The 19,645-nt window shown below is 32.2% G+C and overlaps 2 protein-coding genes across 2 annotated transcripts; both read left to right on the top strand.

Annotated features, from left to right (window-relative positions):
* The first annotated feature begins 4,516 nt into the window (after positions 1–4,516).
* LOC126713076 (alcohol dehydrogenase-like) lies at positions 4,517–8,709 on the top strand. Its single transcript, XM_050412728.1, has 10 exons — positions 4,517–4,684; positions 5,832–5,968; positions 6,535–6,581; positions 6,750–7,075; positions 7,172–7,254; positions 7,349–7,424; positions 7,522–7,583; positions 7,787–7,882; positions 7,983–8,144; positions 8,396–8,709. The coding sequence occupies exons 1-10, from the start codon at positions 4,648–4,650 to the stop codon at positions 8,510–8,512; spliced, it is 1,143 nt and encodes a 380-aa protein (XP_050268685.1). The 5' UTR covers positions 4,517–4,647; the 3' UTR covers positions 8,513–8,709.
* A 252-nt stretch (positions 8,710–8,961) lies between these two features.
* On the top strand, positions 8,962–9,950 carry LOC126713078 (cell wall / vacuolar inhibitor of fructosidase 2-like). Its single transcript, XM_050412730.1, has one exon. The coding sequence runs from the start codon at positions 9,361–9,363 to the stop codon at positions 9,910–9,912; it is 552 nt and encodes a 183-aa protein (XP_050268687.1). The 5' UTR covers positions 8,962–9,360; the 3' UTR covers positions 9,913–9,950.
* Positions 9,951–19,645: the final 9,695 nt, after the last annotated feature.

The following is a 19,645-nucleotide window of genomic DNA, read 5'->3' as shown; positions in this document are numbered from 1 at the left end:
TATTAAGTTTGGACTAAACAAAAATAATTTTGTATAAAAATAATAATAATGATGAGTTTGAGTTTAAGTTGGACTTGTTAGAAAGATAGTTTTACTCCTTATTAAGTTTGGATTAAATAAAAATAATTTTATTTAAAAAAATGATAATGATGTGGTAAGATCTGGAGAGGTCAATAAAAAATCAAAGGTTTTATATATATACACACTAGTAGTTTTTTTTTTTTTTTTTTTTTTTTTTTGAGAATCTTATATTACTCCTATTTTAATAAGCATCACACAGTTTTATTTTTATTTTATAAATAGATATATTTTAAAGTAGTATTTATAATTTAAAATAAGAATTTTTATTATCTTTATTTATTTCGGAAGAAAAACCAAAACAACAAAAGGCAAGTGGTAGACAGCGTGTTTGTATATGTGTTTATACTTTATATACAAACTTTTATTAGATGCTATTAGAGAGGAGGAAGGTCAATACGTAAATATACATGTTTATATACAAACTTTTTCTAATTGATTATAATATGAATTGTTTTCTATTTGCTAATGATGTGCCCATTACTCTCCATTAATTGCCTTAATTTATTGATACACATGGCAATTTTAGATTACTATTACTCGAAAAATTCTTAAGTACTCCTAAATTATAATGAAATTGTGCTAAATTCTTTTACAATTATGGTAGATCCACCATGAATTTAATGAGTAGAGTATACCTTAGGTACTTCCAAATTATAGTGAAATGATGCTCAATTCTTTCACAATCATGGTGGATCCACCATGAATTTAACGAGCAAATTGCATTATGAATGTGAGGCGAGGGAGCATTATTCACCTTATTTTGAAAGTACCTAAAAATTACTTCTATTACTTACTTTCCATTTTAATTTGAGAAATAACAAAGTCACACTTAAAATGCATTTCAAAATTAAAATTATGTTCACTACATGATATCTTTCAATTCGGTGGTCCAATTAAGACCCATGAATTGTTATTTTGATCATTGTGACTTCAAGATTTATTTCATGAAATGCAATTGGAAATCAAATTATCAAAACTAAATTATTAAATTGAAAAAAAAAATGTCTCATTTTATTGATTGAGTATAAATTTACATATAGTAGAACATTAAAAAAAAAATTACGTGATTTTTTTTTGGTTTCTAGATATAATCTAAGAAATTATATGGCTTTGATTTTCTAGTTACATTCTAAAGAGGGAAAATTTTCTCAATAAGGCCTAGTCTAGGACCATTGATCTAAGAACCATTAATCATCCTGCTTGATGAATTGGTCTTCTAGAATGTAGTAGCCATGATAATGTCACTCAATCAATGTATCCAAACATGTCATAAGTAGAAAAATAGCATGCTATTATTAAGAAAATAAATTGAAAAAATTATGATTTGAAAAAAAGAGTCTTTAACATGTTAATTGTCATATTGAAACCCTAATTTCATAGCTAGCATGTTCATCAAGTGCTTCCATATCATAAAACACAAACATGTTCTCATGCATAAACAATCAAGGATAAGGATCTACACTACTTTGGTTCTACTTTAATCGTAGGAATGCATTTGGATATAACTTTTAATCCAACCAGTGATTAACTTGTGCATCACATGGAAAAATTTATATTAAAATCTTAAAACTATACATTCAAATATCAAATGAAATTATTTTCATCATTGTATACTAGGTCACATGGATTGCATTTTTCTCATATATTTCAAAAGTAAATAAAAGAATTACAATACTTAGAAGAGGAAAATTTTCAGCAATGGAATACAATACTAAGTCATTTGCAGCATATAATGGAACTTTTTTCATTGAACTAATAAGCTAGTGCTAAATTTGTCTACAAGAAATTAAATTGCAATCATGTTAACAGTTATCAATTAGCATAAACAAATACATATTTTCACCAGAGTCAAAGTCAACTTTACCTTCATTTTACACTTTTTAAAAGCTAAATGTTTCCCATCAAATCCAATTGCCTATCTAAACTTTTAACCCCTGTCTCACTCTTGTGTGCAGCCAGACATCTCATTGTTCATTGACAATGGCTCCATCTTGGGTTCCAACTTTCTCCACATGTTTATTGTTATCTGCAATACCGAATGAGGTAATTTTGTCTGCATTCCCGAAGTTCCTAATATAAGGGGAATTGACAAACCTAAGAAAGGCAAACAGTTTCTTTATTACGTCAAAAAGCCATAACAGTAAGCAAGTAACACCAAAATTGAGCTAAAGAAAATTAGAATATTGCACAAATTAAAAAATAGTAGATCAATTAATCAAAACCCTCAAAAAAAAAAAAAAAAATTGAACAGTGCTTTAAATTGAAGGGGGAGATAAAAAGTCAAGGAAGATGAAGAGGTTATAGAGACAAAACACCAAAACTGCTCAGATCTCCAAATTTTCATTAGTTGCAAATTTGCAATTCTCTCATTCTTAAACGTTCCGCTAGCTCGTAGTCAATTTTCAAAAAAAAAAAAAAATTATTATTATTATTATAACGGTTGGCTTTCCCCCTCTCTCTTTTGTGAGATATAAATTGGACTATGTAAATGAATGGTGAACAAATTATCACGTTATTTGTCAGTTGTTTATTTATTACTTTTATGGCAAAAAATGTTAATGGGTAGAAGGAATATAGGAGTTTTATAATGTGTCATTTTCTTTTGCTTGAATAAAAGGACATGTGTTAATATTGTATGATTAAAAAAAAAAAAAAAATCAAGGTGTAACTACTATTTTTATTTATCTTGAAATAGTGCAGTTTCTAAACATTAAGTGACAAACTAATTTTCTTTTTAAAAAAAAACAAAAAACAAAAAAGTGACAAACCAATTAAGGTAAAAAATGAAAATTTTTTGGAAGTAATTTTAGGAGACTCATTTAATTTTTAATTAAATATAAATATTTAAGCAAGAAACTTTACAAATTTCAAATATATGTAGTAGTGATTTATTTAGGGGTATTTTAAGTAGACTGATTATGCTGTGGCAATTATTTATGACATGTATAAATCATAATCCGCTCATTGCTATATGTCAATGTTGGTTTACATCAAAAGATAACACATATCTTCTTGTTATAGGTTTTGACAAAAGGAAACATGTCATTGTTTTGTGTATCCACTAGTTTGTGCTATCCGACTTTTATAATATATATTAGAGATAGATAGACATTTTAGAGAGATAATTTAATTTAATCACATAATATATCATTGTAACCGTGAAGACTTCTAGACTTGACTTCAATTAAGAATTGGGAAACAAAACAGTCAAAATTGCGATTTTGCCATTATATCATGAAATGAAATGAAATGAAATGAAATGATGGTTTTACTTTACCCTTGGAATGAGGTTAAGCAAAAGTTGCAATAGTTTGCGCAAGTCGGTAGGGTTCCAGACGATACTTACTTTGTAGGAGTGGTCTTACTTTTACTTTACTTTTACACTAGATTTTCTTTACATAGGGTTTAAGAATAGTAGGGGAGTGATTGCATTTGTGGTTGAGAATGGTGGGTGGAGATTTTTTGTTTCTAGCTTTGGAGGGAAAATATATTATATATTATATTTTATGTAATATTCATTTTTAGGGTATTTAATTATTTTAAAATAGGGTGTTTAATTGACATGATCGAGCTCAAGTGTGTTTCTAAAAAAAAAAAAAAAATTGACATGAGCATGATTTGATTCGACCAATTAATATATGTGACAAGTTTCAGTGCTATATGATGACCAACTCAACAATGGGTGTGACAAAATGGTTTGAATTAAAATTTTATATATATCATGAACTAAAATCTAAAATTTTAAACATAAAAGTAAAAAAATTAAAATTTACCCATACAATTTGAGTACAATTTTCAATTTAATTAACTTTTTATGACTTTAAATTTTATTGAGTTAAATTTTTTTTAGAAAGTTATTGAGTTAAAAGTTGAAGTTTAGAGTTCTTGGTGTGAGCCTAAAATCCTACCTATGTACTGTAGTATCTATAAAAAAAGAACTTAACGAGACATGTTATATGTACATAATGTTTTCACAATAAATTTTAAATGATAAGTTTATTACAGATTATTATTAGTAAGGTAAAAAAATAATTTTAATAATAAATTTAAATTAAAATTAGTAACAACTAACTACTTATAATTTATTATAACAATATTATAAAAATATTGTCCACATATCCGTTCTCATTGTAAAATAGATTAAATTTGTAAAAAAAAAGAATGGGTAAAAAAGATAATATCTTGCGTGGGTGGATGTCAAACATTTATCTGTACTTGTCAACAAACAGGAACTGGTTTACTATTGGCCACAGTTAACGGAAAATTTTCAAAACTGTGCTTATGACTAATGAATAATGGATAATATGTATTATTGAGAGAACCCGAGGGCGCCTTTGAAAACCATTAATGGTATTGCGTGTTTGCCACCTGTTTGGCTTGATCACCAAGCTGGAATTATTGACATTATCACATAACCCAAATGGGGGTATATTTGTACTTCTGTCCATTTATTCTCTTAAACCAACAGTGTATATATACCATATAGTACCACCACTGACAGAGCACTCACAATCAAAACAAAAGTGATCTCTAATTTCACTCAGAAAAATCATCCAAGTTTAAGCCATGTCAAGCACAGCTGGTCAGGTCATTAAGTGCAAAGGTGAGCCAGCCACCACACTCTTCCACTTTTTCTCAATATGACCATTTTTTTTGGTTTGTTTTTGGGTTCTTCTCTGTTTCTGATGTGGGGTTGGCTTTTTATATATACTTCGGTCTGATGGTTTCAGTGATCAGCAGTCAGTGTCTTTCACATCTTCCGTTTTTGGCTAATTTGGGTTTCTTTCTATTGTGTGTGTGTGTGTGTGTTTTTTTTTTTTTTTTTTTTGGTTGTTTTTTTTCGTTTTAATTAATATGATGTAGTTGTTTTCGTGGGAATATATGTATAAATTGATCACCATTTTTTTAAGGCATGCACTTCTTCAAAGCATCGCCTTTTTTTTTTTTTTTTTTTTTTTTTCCCCCTTAATTTTATTTTATTTTATTTTTTCTGTTGAATCATGGGCCGTGATTAGCTTTTGTTATTGTTGAAAGATATATTATTATAAAATGAATTTATTTATTATTTATTATTATTTTCAACTCTGATTAAAACTTTACTAAAACTTTTAGAAATAGTCAACATCCATACAGGTTGACTTGACTCTTGCATCATGCTTGATATTTTGATTTTTTTTTTTTAAAATTTTAAAAAATAAATAAACCTCTCGGTTATTATTAGCGTTTGTTATTTTTGAAAGATATTATAATAAAAGAATATATTTTAAATTTTTTTTCCACCATCCGTTATTAAGTAGATATTATAATGAAAGGTATTATGATCAGCTTGTATTGCTCAACGAGGACAAAAATAATATCTCATAAGAATATCCCTTATCTTTAAAAATCGTAGGTCGCTGGTGACTCTTGTTAGTAATTTTTTTTTTATACAAGATAGAATTTCTATTCTAATCTAATATATGTCGAGTCTTTGATCCTTACTCCTTACACCCCACAACCATAAGTATTTTAGAGTGACTACTGCACTAAGGGTGTGCGGTGGTAGTAATTCTTTGTTATTAATATTATTGAAATATGGTGATTTGGTGCTCCTTATTCTCACATTAATTCATGGTTAGTAAAACTAATTAAAATTATGGTGGAATTTACCATATGGTACGTCGAGTAACTAATAATTTTCTCATTCTTGAAATTTTGATATGTTGTATTAGAAGAAATAGACTAAATTGGGTACGTATTTTTAATGTAAGCCGCGGTGGCATGGGAGGCTGGAAAGCCATTAGTGATTGAAGAAGTGGAGGTAGCACCACCTCAGGCAAATGAAGTCCGCATGAGAATTCTCTTCACCGCTCTTTGCCACACTGATGTTTACTTCTGGGAAGCCAAGGTAATGGATTTCAGATCATACTTTTTTTTTTTAGATTAACAATTCCCTATAAAACCCCATGTTGCCTCATCATATTCTTCTTAAATAGGATATGGTAGATAACATTCATTATAAATGCCTATATATAAAATGAGTATTTACCAAGTTAATATTAATGGCAATACATTAAATAAATTAACCCATGTTGCCACATCAGATATTTCTTAAACAGGATAGTAGGTACATTCATTCATTATAATTGCCTATTAACTACCATAAACATCAAATATCAAATTCCAAGCTAATATTAATGGAAATACATTAAATAAATGATCATTTGTAATAATTTATTCATTAATTTGTTGGTTTTTTTTTTTTTTTTTTTGGTTCCTTTAAATCTGAAATTTCATTTGGTTTATTAAAGTGGGAAAATAATGCTCGAAGTTATAAATTGGATTTGATGAATTCTATTTACAAATGGATTAGGAAACTTTCAATGTGCTCGAATTGGACTGGGTGTGGTTGAGGACTTTAGGTTGTTGTATTCATTTTGTAGTTGAAACTGAAATGTTCCTTTCTAATTGCAGGGGCAGACACCGCTTTTTCCTCGTATATTTGGTCATGAAGCTGGGGGGTATGTATAGTATAGTGCTTTCTTAGTTAAGTTAATTTCCAATATTTAACTGAATTAGTTTCTAATTCCTCTCTCTCTGCCGACTACAACTGAAAATCCTAATGATTTTAGTAAATAGATTTATAGTTGCGCGAACAAGTACTAATTGATTCTGTTCGTGTTGCTCAGTATTGTGGAGAGTGTAGGTGAGGGTGTGACTGAGCTCAAACCAGGAGACCATGTTCTCCCCTGCTTCACTGGAGAATGCGGGGATTGCCACCACTGTAAATCAGAGGAGAGCAATATGTGTGACCTCCTTCGGATCAATACTGAGAGGGGTGTTATGCTCAATGATGGAAAGACAAGATTCTCCAAAAATGGACAGCCCATTTACCACTTTGTTGGCACCTCCACATTTAGCGAATACACTGTTGTTCATGTTGGCTGCGTTGCCAAGATCAACCCTGCAGCTCCACTTGACAAAGTTTGTGTACTTAGTTGTGGAATATCCACAGGTAGGAGTTCTGCGTTTGAAGAACAATAATGATATAAGTAATAATATTCTTGATGATTTTCATTTTCCATTGATCTATTTATTTATATGCTTGAAGGTATGGGTGCCGCTTTGAATGTTGCAAAACCCAAAAAGGGTCAATCTGTAGCCGTATTTGGATTGGGTGCTGTTGGCCTTGCTGTGAGTTTTCTTTGTTGCTATGTTCTATAGTTTTTGGCAACTGCAAAACGATTAGAATGATTTTCTGTATCTCTAATCCTGTGTGGATAATTAGGCTTGTGAAGGCGCAAGGATGGCTGGGGCTTCAAGAATCATTGGTATTGATCTGCACTCTGGTCGTTTCGAAGAAGGTGAATCATTAATTGTATATATGCATGTATGTTCTTAATCTTATTATGTTCATATTTACATGTGGCTGATGGTTTTGATTCTTAATCTCTTTGGCAGCCAAAAAGTTTGGTGTTACTGAGTGTGTGAATCCAAAAGATCATGACAAGCCTGTTCAAGAGGTTAGATTGGACGCCATGACTTGCTATTTTGTGATTAATTAGCTGACATGACAAGAGTGGATTTTGGGTTTTTTTCTCCTAATTAAGTTCTTTTCTTATCTTGTACATATTTTCTGTTGCTGAAATTAGTAGGCAAAAAACCTGTTTTGGTGTACAAACTTTTTGCACTTCTCACACTATCGAGGTTATGCTCTCAATTATAGGTGATTGCCGAGATGACTGATGGAGGAGTGGATCGGGCTCTTGAATGTACTGGAAGTATCCAGGCCATGATCTCAGCATTTGAATGCGTTCATGATGTAATCATTTGATGAATTTATACCCATGTTATCTTATTATAGAAGTGCTTCCGATTATTGCATTATGTTTCCTTGGAGACTAAAATTTTCTTTTTCTCAGGGTTGGGGTGTTGCAGTACTTGTTGGGGTACCAAATAAAGATGATTCATTCCAGACTCATCCTGTGAATTTTTTGAATGAGAGGACTCTAAAGGGTACCTTTTTTGGCAATTACAAGCCCCGCACTGATATTCCTTCTGTGGTGGAAAAGTACATGAACAAGGTAAGCTTATGTTTCTGTTCTTGAACCACTGCATTGTTCTCCTTCATATACATGTCTTTTATGAACAACTGAAAATGGAGTAGGCAGAGTGCAACTTTCTTAGATTATTATGAAATAAACATACTTTGATTAAGTGCTATTGTGTATAATTATGGGTAGTGGTTTCAGGATGTGATTGTTACTTTTACATAACAAGCAAGGCCTAATTCTGTGTTTTACTTGGTCAATGACACCATCAATTTATTTTGCAGGAGTTGGAATTGGAGAAATTTATTACTCACTCAGTCCCTTTCTCAGAGATCAACAAAGCATTTGACTACATGCTGAAAGGGCAGTCTATCCGATGCATTATCCGCATGGGTGCTTAAAACATTACTGATCAAGATGGTGTGTATCATTGAAGCCCAGAGATCTTGCTAGCAATTTTGAATAAGAGTTTATGAACTTGATATGTAAAGAGAAGCAGTTTATGTTACTTTTTTTTTTTTTTTTTTGAGTGAACAGTTTATGTTACTTGTTTGTGTTATCTTAACAATAAATAAAAATTTTATTTATGTTCTCCTTTTGACTAATCTGTAATATCATTATTGGATGGATATCTTTATATTGTTGTCATTATGAAATTTGTTTCCGCATGTGTATCCACAGGGTTTAAATCTTGGATGAAAAACTTGGGTTTAAATCCGGTCTATAAGAGCAATAATTATGATGCCAATGTCATGCCATGGGGTCAAATCTTTTTTTTTTTTTTTTTTTTTTTTTTTTTTTTTTATTTTATTTTTAAATTTATATATTTATAAAAAAGCATTACCTACAATGTTGAATATGTTTGTATGTGTATATATGTGTGTGTGTGTGTGTGTTTGTGGGGCGATTGGGACACTCTTGACTCCCAATCTATAGGTTGTTGCAATGGCAACGGTTCTATCTATTAATGGTCGGGGGAAGTAACTGAACCTGCAGGGTGTTACAGAAATATTAATGAATTCATTTTCAAACTCATTAAAATCATCAATCTTGGCCAATAGAAAGCTCAAAACTGGTGGGAGTAAATTTTTGGAAAGAAATGCTCTTCAAATTTCCTCACATAAACTCTGGATGAGGAAACCCTTCCTAAAACATCACAGAGTTCGTGACAGGAAAAGATAACCCATTTATTGTTTTCATTGTTTCCCTATTACCATTGCAGCAACAGATATTTCATTCCCATTGTCCCATGGTTCCAGCTTCCTCCTTTCTACTACTTTTCCTCTCATCACTCACATATCTACTACTCCACCATTTCTCTCTTGTAGCAAGTGACCAAGACTTGATACTAAAGACATGCCAAAGCACCCAATACCCTGAGCTTTGTATATCAACCATAAACTCCGATCCATTAAGTAACACATCAACCACAAAAGGTTTAGCAGAAATTGTGATCCAGAAAGCAGAAGAAAGTGCTTCAGCCACGTCCCTTTACCTTCTGAACCTACAGTTTAAGAATGGTGTAAGCCCTGTATTTCAGCGGATGGTGAGGTTGTGCTCAGAGATGTATGCAAATGCGAGCAAAGCATTTGATGAGTCACGCAAGGCCTTGCGTATTTACCAATATAATCTTGCGAGGCTGGAGGTGAATGCTGCGAAGCTGTATCCCAAAGACTGTGGGGATGCATTTAGAGGGACTACAGGGCTAACGTATCCAGCAATGTTGGTAAAGAGGGAAGAACTGGTGGAGCATCTTTGTGATGTTATTTCTGGGATTCTCAATGTTCTCTTTCGATTTTGATTCTTCATTTTATTTGTTTTTCTATATCTAGCTGTTTTTTTGGTTTCTTCTTACCTTTTTTGATTTTCTAAAATAATAAAAAAACTATCTTCTGTGATACTGTTTTAAAATACTGTTTTATGTGAAAATTAATAGTGAGAAACTATCTAAATATGGGAAGGTGTTATCATTTATTATATGTGCAATTAATAATTTATTGTGATTAATGTATAAAGGTATTTTGTGTTAGATAAATGATATGTTTACAACATTTTTACAACAAATCTTAAGTGGTAAGTTGTTACTAGTTGTTATTGGCAAAAAAGTAATCTTAGCGTTAGTTTGAAATTTGAACCAATAACAACAAACCACTTGTAATTTATTGTAAAAATGTTGTAGACGTAGCATCTCTCTTTGTGTTAGGATTATCATCAGAAGGACAAGATTAAGGACTTAGGTTGAAGGTCGAGCAAGTTTGGATTGCAATTGTTGACTCAGGCAGAGAGGCAGAGTATCAAAATAGAGTAATGGAAGAGTTGTAGCTGTGACTGCATAAACGACAGTGTTTTAATTTAAAACAGCTATACTACTTGTAGTTTAGGATTAGTTTAATTGATAGCTATTACTTATATACATGTGTAATAATCTGATAGGTTGTAGAGGCTAGATCCGTATAGTGTGGAGTTAGTTAGAAGTTAGTTTCTCTCAGACTTTGTAGATATACCTGATGTACATTCATTTTTTGGTAATGCCATATAGAATTCTCTCATCAAATTTCATATGATATCAAAGCGCTATAGGTTGTAGGTGGGTTTACAAAGTTAAGTATAAGGCATATGGTACTGTTGAGAGATACAAAGCCAGATTGATTGCAAAGGGTTTTACACAAAGGAAAGGGCTGGACTATAAAGCCTTACTTGCGGAGGCTGCTGTGAAAGGGTGGTATTTATCCCAACTTGATGTCAATAATGCATTTTTGCATGGTGACCTTGATGAAGAGGTTTACATGGTCTTGGCCCTAGGCTTTCATAGCAAGGGGGAGGTTGTTTGTAAGCTCAATAAGTCCTTGTATGGCCTTAAGCAGGCATCTAGACAATGATTTTCCAAATTTTCTCATGCGTTGATCCAACTAGGCTTCCATCAATCTAAAGCGGATTATTCCTTGTTTACAAGAAGCAGTTCTAGTTCTTTTGTTGCTCTATTAGTGTATGTGGATGATGTCCTCATTGTTAGTGATAATGCTCAAGCAGTGGTAGATCTTAAGGTGCTGCTGGATAAACAATTCAAAGTCAAGGACTTAGGAGATTTGAAGTTTTTCTTAGGCTTGGAAGTGGCAAAATCCAAGGAAGGCATAAGTCTTTGTCAAAGAAAATACGCCTTGGAGCTGTTGGAAGATGCAGGTCTATTGGGTTGTAAACTAGCAAAAGTTCCCATGGAGCAGAATCTAAAATTAAGCAAGTATGAAGGGCAAGAATTGAAGGATCCTAGTATGTATAGGAGGCTGATTGGGAGGTTGCTCTACTTAACTATTACAAGGCTAGATATTACTTTTGCAGTTCACAAACTTAGTTAATTTATGGCTAAACCAAGGCTGCCACATCTTCAAGTAGCTAATAAAATTCTGTAATACATCAAAGGCAGTCCTGGGCAGGGTCTATTATTCTCTAGCAAATCTGAGTTACACATCAAAGCATTTGTGGATGGAGATTGGGCTGCTTGTCTAGATACCAGGAGGTCAACCACTAGTTATTGTGTCTTCATTGGTGAGTCTTTAGTCTCTTGGAAGTCTAAGAAACAGTAGACTATCTCACGCTCATCAGCAAAATCGAAGTATCGAGCAATGGCTGTTGCAGTATGTGAAATTTTGTGGTTGATCAGTTTTCTCAAGGACATTCAAATTTCTCACTCAAAGGTAGCTTTACTTTTCAGTGATAGCCAAGCTGCACTACATATTGCAGCTAACCCTATATTCCATGAGAGAACAAAACATATTGTGATAAATTGCCATGTTGTCAAAGATAAGGCTTTGGCTAAAGTAATTAGACTATTGCACATTAGGACTAAATCACAAGTTGGGGATCTCTTAACAAAGGCACTGAATTCACAACAATTTTCTCATCTTCTATCCAAGATGAACATGATCAATATACATGCCCTTATTCCTCTTGAGGGGAGTATTAGAAGGACAAGATCAAGAACTCAGGTTGAAGGTCAAGCAAGTTTGAATTTCAGTTGTTAACTCAGGCAGAGAGGTAGAGTATCAAAACAGAGCAATGGAAGAGTTGTAGCTATGATTGCATAAATGACGGTGTTTTAATTTAAAACAGCCATACTATTAAAACAGCTATACTACTTGTAGTTTAGGATTAGTTTAATTGATAGCTATTACTCATATACACGTGTAATAATCTGATTGGTTGTAGAGGCTAGATCCGTATAGCGTGGAGTTAGTTAGAAGTTAGTTTCTCTCAGACTTTGTATATATACTTGATGAACATTCATTTTCTAGTAATGCAATATAGATTCTTTTATCAAATTCTCATGATTATACTAGTGTTAGCAAATTCCATGTCAAAGTTTTAAATGTATTCGCATTAATTACCATGTAACAATTTTATTTGAGTTGTAATCAACTGAGTAATCAAGGAAGAAGGGCTGAAAGAAAAAGCTAATGTTGCTGTTGTGAAGGTTACCGTTGAGCAAAGTCTAAAGTCTCAAGCAAGATGTCTATAGAATGAATTAAATTTAGCCATAGAGAAAGTTGCTTGACACTCACCTATCACCTCGATCAAGCTAGCTACCTAGAAACTTGCCGTATGAAAAATTCCAAATCTATGAGTAGGCATCCAATCCTTGATCTGTACTAAGAATAAGAATGAAAAAAAAAAAAACAAAAAAAAACCCTAATCCATATAGAATGAAGGTAGAGGCCTTCTTTGACCCTTGAGTGAAATCCTTGTATCCTCACATAACTTTAACCCCTTCCATTGAACATCATTGAGAGGAGAATTTTACCAATACACCAAATGTCCTTGAGTGATTGGACTTGAGGTCAACATCGCAACTTGTATTTGGAGACTGTGAAGAGGAATGACATGTGTAGTTTGTTGCTAGCAGGAGTTGGAGGCTCAAATACATGTACATTGCATAGCTAGAGGTTTTGTAAGTCGTTATGTACTACAATTATCTTCATAGTGGATTATGCTTACTAGACTAGGTCTCGAAGAGTTTTTGTCCCTTACAATTTTTTTTTTTTTTTGAAATCACGTAATGTCTTTGTGTGTGTGTGTGTGTGTGTGTGTGTTGTGGCTTATTTATTATCATTCTATCTATCCAAATTGCAAATAGAATTAAATTAATTCTTCACTTTGTTAAAGTGAATTTAGTTAAACTCAGTAGAAAGCCATACCATGGGTTAAAACATATCCAACATTTTAAATCATTTAAAAAGTGAATACCAAAAATTTCTATTCTCTTAATAATTGTATAAATGGGAGTTCAAATGATAGCTTAATGGTAGTGACACAATTTGTTGACCTGTTGAGATTCATGGCAACTGTTTTTTTTTGCCAAAAATGCTTTATTTTAAATGACTATAATTATGGTTTTTTGTAACCTAGTTGGAGGGTTTATTTAAAGGCCCATTAAGTTTGTCTTTAAATAAGGTTATAGAGGCAAAAATGAAAAAACCCTAAGTATTTCTGAGAGAAAACCCTAGCCTCCACCTATTTGGGTTTTGAACCAAGTATATATATCTTCTTCGGCACCAACCATTGAAGATCTTATTGGTGTTTTTTGTGAAGCTACTGCAAAGTTCAATTGCATCAATTAAGAATTGTTGTAAGAGTTACTCATGGATAGGAGATTCATGCACAGAAGAAGTATGAAGAAAGATCAGTTCAATTGGGTTGGAGCTGAGCTTTGATAGATTAGTAGGTTCTAATGTAGGTAGGTACTTCAAGATATGGTAAGATTCCTTGTACTTGTAACCTTAATATTTTATAATAGATTGTTCAGGAGTTGTAAACTAAATAATCACATGTTGGGGTAATGAACCGCACCGCACAGCATTTTGTGGTGCAGAGTGGGGTTTTATAATAAGAAAACCATAAAAACCCGTATCGTACCGTACCCATATATATTTATTTATTTTATATTAAATATATATTAATAGTTAAATATTATATGAAGTAAGTGACTAACCTAGTGCTAGTGCATTCTAGTTTCACATTAAAATGACTTTGTTTTAGTTAAATACAAAATCAAAAGTTCAAAACATCATTCACTTTTCTGTTTCACACTTACTCTTACAAAATCAAAAGTTCAAAAGTTTAATATTATTATTTTGTTTTGTATATGCTATATATTTGTGGTACTTTTTGTTTACTATCAATCTATCATGGATTTTTTTTTTTTGGTCTTGTATATATTTGTGTTACTTTTTTTGCTATACATATTATACATATATATATATATATATTTTAAAAAACTTACTATCTTATTGTCATGATTATTAATAGTAAATTAGAAATTGGTTATGCCATCTTGAAAAATATACCATCCTAAAACTGACCAAACCGCACCTTATACACTGAACTACATCGCACCTTACATTTGACTACAAAATTGAGGTGCGGTGCGGTGCGGTTATGGTTTTGGCCAAACTGTACCACAAAATATGGAGCTTAAAATGACCCAAAACTGCAGCAAACCACACTGTAAACACACAGACACACACACACGATATGTCCTAACATGCATTTAGCATCCAACCTAACATTCATCTAAGCATGGCATCCACACATGTATATACCCAACATTCATCTAATCATGTACATATATTAGCACAAAAACATTTATCATCTTATGCTATTATTCACTTCTTCATATTATCATCAAGGTAGTAAGCATGTCATATAGCGGTAGCATTAACAAGGCAGCATGCATATCATCATCCACTCATGGCATCAACCAAGCATATCCATCATGTTTATCAAGCATATCATGTTCACAATCAAATTCATATGCAAGTTCATGTGATTATGTATGTTTTACCTCACTTACCTTACTGCATCATCACCATAACACCTATGCATCAATGCATGACTATGTTCAATGTATGGTCATATTGTTCATCAGACATAAACCCTAATCATGTGATCTGGACTATAAAGCAATAAAATGTGTTATTTTTTTGACCCTAGACTTAATCATGCATAAATTGACTTAAATAGGTCCCAATGAAGAAACTTTAGTTTAAAGATGTTTTTTGAAGTAAAAAACTTCTCTTTGATCACTTTTTTGGAGTAGATTTGGTGTGTTTTGGGAAAAGAGCCATGTGGCCTTTTTATAGTGTTTAAAGAGAATGACAGGACTCTTCCCAGGTGATGTGGGATTAGCTCTGCTACATTTTCCATCAAAACTTTCCTTGCATGTCATTTCTGAAACCCTTATGCGTATGCATACTCGAGGCTACATACGCATGACTTAAGTATGCATATGGATACTCAAGGATGCGTATGCATGCTTAGGGTTTATGCAGGATTTTTCTCTTCCAAAAACATTTTTCACATAAAGAGTTCCTTTGGCTAGGTGAGCTGTGTGTGTCTCTGTTCTTATTTTTATTTTAAGGAGTTACCACCAACCATTGACTTTGTATTAGGTGTGATTGGTCACCTATTTGTCTAGTTTGTTTTACCAAATTAACTCAAAACTGATTCAAGGGTTATTAATTAATTAAGGTAAACCAACTTCTCAAACCAAAAATTTTGGATTCAAAAGTTCAGTTATGGGTGAGGAAGGTGTTAGGCACCCCACAACACCTATCCAAAGGATAGTCACCCATTTTAGTTTTAATTCCAACATTAACGCTTTAAAGAAAATATTTAGATACTTGGCATTTGATTTTTGAAAAAACATTATGTACAATCAATATATATGAGTATTTATTTACATATACCATATCATGTGAATATTTTTGGCAAATAATTATTTACAAACAAAACATGTGAAATATATTTACATAACATGTGAGACTTTACTATGTTGCAAAAATAATACATATAATTTAACATGTGAATATTATTTATTATATATTTAACATGCGAATACATACATAAACAATAAAAGAGAGGGAAGGAAAGATGTCATATTTTAGCAATTTTATCCTGCAATTCCTCATTCTCATGTACAAATATAATGAACCAAAACATTAGTGCAAATAGGAAACGGGGATATGTTAACTTGATTGGTGTCTATTGGTTCAATGGAAATGAACCATGGACACAAACCTCAAAAAAGAATGCAATTCCAAAAGGTTTAAAATGAACTATACAAAAAATACCTCAAAACTTATCTTTGGAAAGATGAGCAATTTCTTTTAGGAAAACTCATGACTTTTGGAAAAAATTTATTTTGAAACTAAGGTTTACACTTTTTTTTTTGGGAAAAGACCTAAAAATGGCTTCTCTTGATTTTACATGAAAATAAGCTTTCCTTTTATGAAAAAAAAAAACATAAACAAAGTGCTAATTTCAAGAAGATAAAAGCATTTTTTTGTGCATGACTTTAAAGAAACTAAACTTTTAAAGTGTAAAAACTTTTTTGAAAACTTACCTTTCTTTTTTAATAGAATGAAACATCAAACTTTTTTAAAGAAAACTTACCTAAAACTTGATTTTAAAACATTTGGAAGAGAGGATTGTGTTTTTTTTTTTTTTTTTTTTTTTTTTTTTTTTTTTTTTTATTTAGACCCCTTAAAAAACAGATTTGTTTAACCTAATGAATTAGCCAAGTATTTACTTAGGTTAATTATGAGATCTAGGTTAAACACATGCAAACATATTAATTGGTGTCAAAAAGTAAAGAAGATAGTAATATGGTGACCCAGGAAAACCAATGAAAACAAATCATTCCAAGGTAAAAACTTGAGGAGGATTTAACCTAGCTATCCTCAAGGTAAACAATTCCACTATGATAGAATGAAAGATTACAATATATTTAAACCTTAAATCTAAAGCTAACATAAGTAGAACTTACTAACACGACCATGTGCAGCTCCAACTCCACGGGCTCTTCTATCTTGGATTTGCTGAACATAAACTCCCTGTTTGTGACTTTGAGATCCCATTCAAAGGTTTTAGATCACCATCAGTAGTAAATCTTTATGCGACAACTTGTTTTCACCAGTTCTTGATTATAGATCTCGTTCTGGTAGACGCTTGTAGAGTTAAAAGGTTACAGAAACCTCACAAATCTCACAGGAGTAACTCACAAGACTTCCAAGAGCTTCTAAAACATAATTAGGGTTTTCCATTATACCTTGTAGTGTTGGATTGAAACCCTAAACGTTTTCGCGGGCTTGGGCCTGATTTAAATTCTGCAGAATTTACTTATCTGTGATTTTCAATTGGTTGAGCTTCACAGAACTTGACTTTTCTTTCTGCAGCTTGAATGTTCTTGAATTTTGATTTGTACAATATTGAGCAATGTCTGATACCTAATCTAGACATGTTTTTGTTCTTGGTTTGCCAACATACACAAAATAAGAATCTAAACATTTAATCCTAAATATTTAGAACCTAACAGATTGCATTTTAAAAAAGAATTTTCATAAAAGCAAGAATCTAGGAAATTTAGGAAAATAATTTTTAGAGACCCAAATTAAAACCAAGGTTATTTATGAAAAAGAGTTGGGTTTTAAAGAAAAGGGATTCCATGGTTTTGATGAACACCGTGGTTTTTGTTCATTTTCAAAAAAATTCAAGTTTTATGTTTTGAAATGGTAAAGAGAAAAAAGTTTTTGTAAAATTGTGATTTAAGCTCAAAAATCATTTGGGAGAGAAGTCAAAACAAAGGGAAAAACAAACTTGTTTGGAAAAAGATGCTTTGAAATCCTAATTTAAATGTTTTAAAAAAAGGTTTGATTCTAAGAAAATGGTTTTCATGGGTTTTCTTTTAAAAAGGGTTTTGAAGCAAAGAATACATGGTTTTTATCTTTTTAGGGTAGAGCACTTAAATTTAAAAGGGGAAAAATTTTAGATTAAAACCACTTTATTTTTCAAAAGAGAATTTCCATGTTCTTTAGAAAAGGATACCCAAAACATAAATCAACATTTTGGAATTCAGCTCCTAAGCTCTAAATTTTGACGAGTAGTCTATTTGGTATTAGAGTCTTAAGTAGTTAAATATAATGCTTTCTCAGTTCAGTTTGTTCTAATATTCAACTGAATTAGTTTATAATTTCTCTCTTTAAAAACTACAATAAAAAATCCTAATAAGTTTATAAAATAGTGAGAAGTCTATTTTTTGTTGGCTTAATTCAATGACAAAGTTGTATATATTGTGTTTTATTTTTAATGTAACTTTCCGAGACTTAATTGTAATTTGCGGTAGATGTACTTGAGTCTCTCCTTTACATTTGGAAAGCTACATGGACAAAGATTTCATGACCTAGAGGCAACTAGGAGCCGACCTACCTAGCCCGCGACATCCACATTGCAGTTGGTCTGGATGAGAGCGTTGACATGCACCTCATAACTACCATGTGACGTTAGGGCGCGTCTAGGTTGCGAGTTGCACGATCTCTGTACTTTACTCCCTAGACTGCACTTGTCAATGCACATTTGCCAACACACATACACACAGTTGTGAGGCATGGCAAAGACTTCTGATAAGGGTGATACAAACCCTAAAAATCCTAAGAGAGACATCCAAGAGAAGTCACATTGAGCATAAGAAGAGAGAGAAACTTTATTTTGAGAAAAACACATTCTATCCTCTCTTTTCCATCTCTTTCATTGTTTTGATTGAAATTTTGTAAACTCTTTCCTCACCCATAAACACAGACCTTGTGAGTGAGAGAAAGCTTATGGAACCTTGAGAAGCCACCTTTAAATCCAATCTTTATTGGAGGTATTTCCATCGGTGCTTCAATGGAGGTTCTTCAGTAAGCTAGATGAAGAAAAGACTTGGTGAAGTTGGTTGCTAGCTAGAGCTTGGAGGGCTTGAGTACACAAGGAGAAATAAGCTTGGAGGGTTTATGTTCATCCATATATTGCAACTATTCATTCCAGTGGAGATTTCCGATTGGTGGTTGGGGGAGAGGTTTTTATGCTCGGTGCTTAGGTTTTCCTCTTCCTAAATACGTTTTGGTGTTTAGTGTGGTTTGCTTGCTTTTCCCTTTATTTCCTTTACACTACTATATTGCCATGCTTTGTGTAGTGTAGCTTGTTTTGTTTGAAAATTGGTTAAGTCATTTATAATTGGACTAGTATGTTTAGTTTAGGTTAAAATTGATTAAGCTGTAAAAAGCTTGCTTTGGTTCTAAACACTTGCTAGGGATAATGTAACACATTTCAAATAGTTTTTTTAGTTACGTGATTGTATTGTTATTGCTCAGAATTGTGGAAAGTGTAGGCAAGGGTGTGTCTGAGCTCAAACCAGGAGACCATGTTCTCCCTTGGACACCAAATTTTGATTATTAGGGGCATTTTGGTCATTTTGCCCATAGACACTCAAAATTGGTAAACTGGCATTCAATTGGGACAAATCACACTACATTTAGCATTCCCTTGAGCTCGGAATCAAAATTATAATTTTCGCAATTTTTGGCTTAAAATTAGTATTTGGCATACAAAATAAGAGTGAACAAAATACAGTATTAACAACTTTCTTATTTTTCCATTTTAATAAAATAAGTGGTGACTTTATATAACCCCTCGATCTAGGGGCGGGGGGGAATATAGTCAATCAA

The sequence above is a fragment of the Quercus robur genome, chromosome 2, assembly GCF_932294415.1.
Source record: "Quercus robur chromosome 2, dhQueRobu3.1, whole genome shotgun sequence".
NCBI lineage: Eukaryota > Viridiplantae > Streptophyta > Magnoliopsida > Fagales > Fagaceae > Quercus > Quercus robur.
Note: the sequence above shows the minus strand (reverse complement) of the source record. Positions and strands in the feature narration are given on the sequence as shown.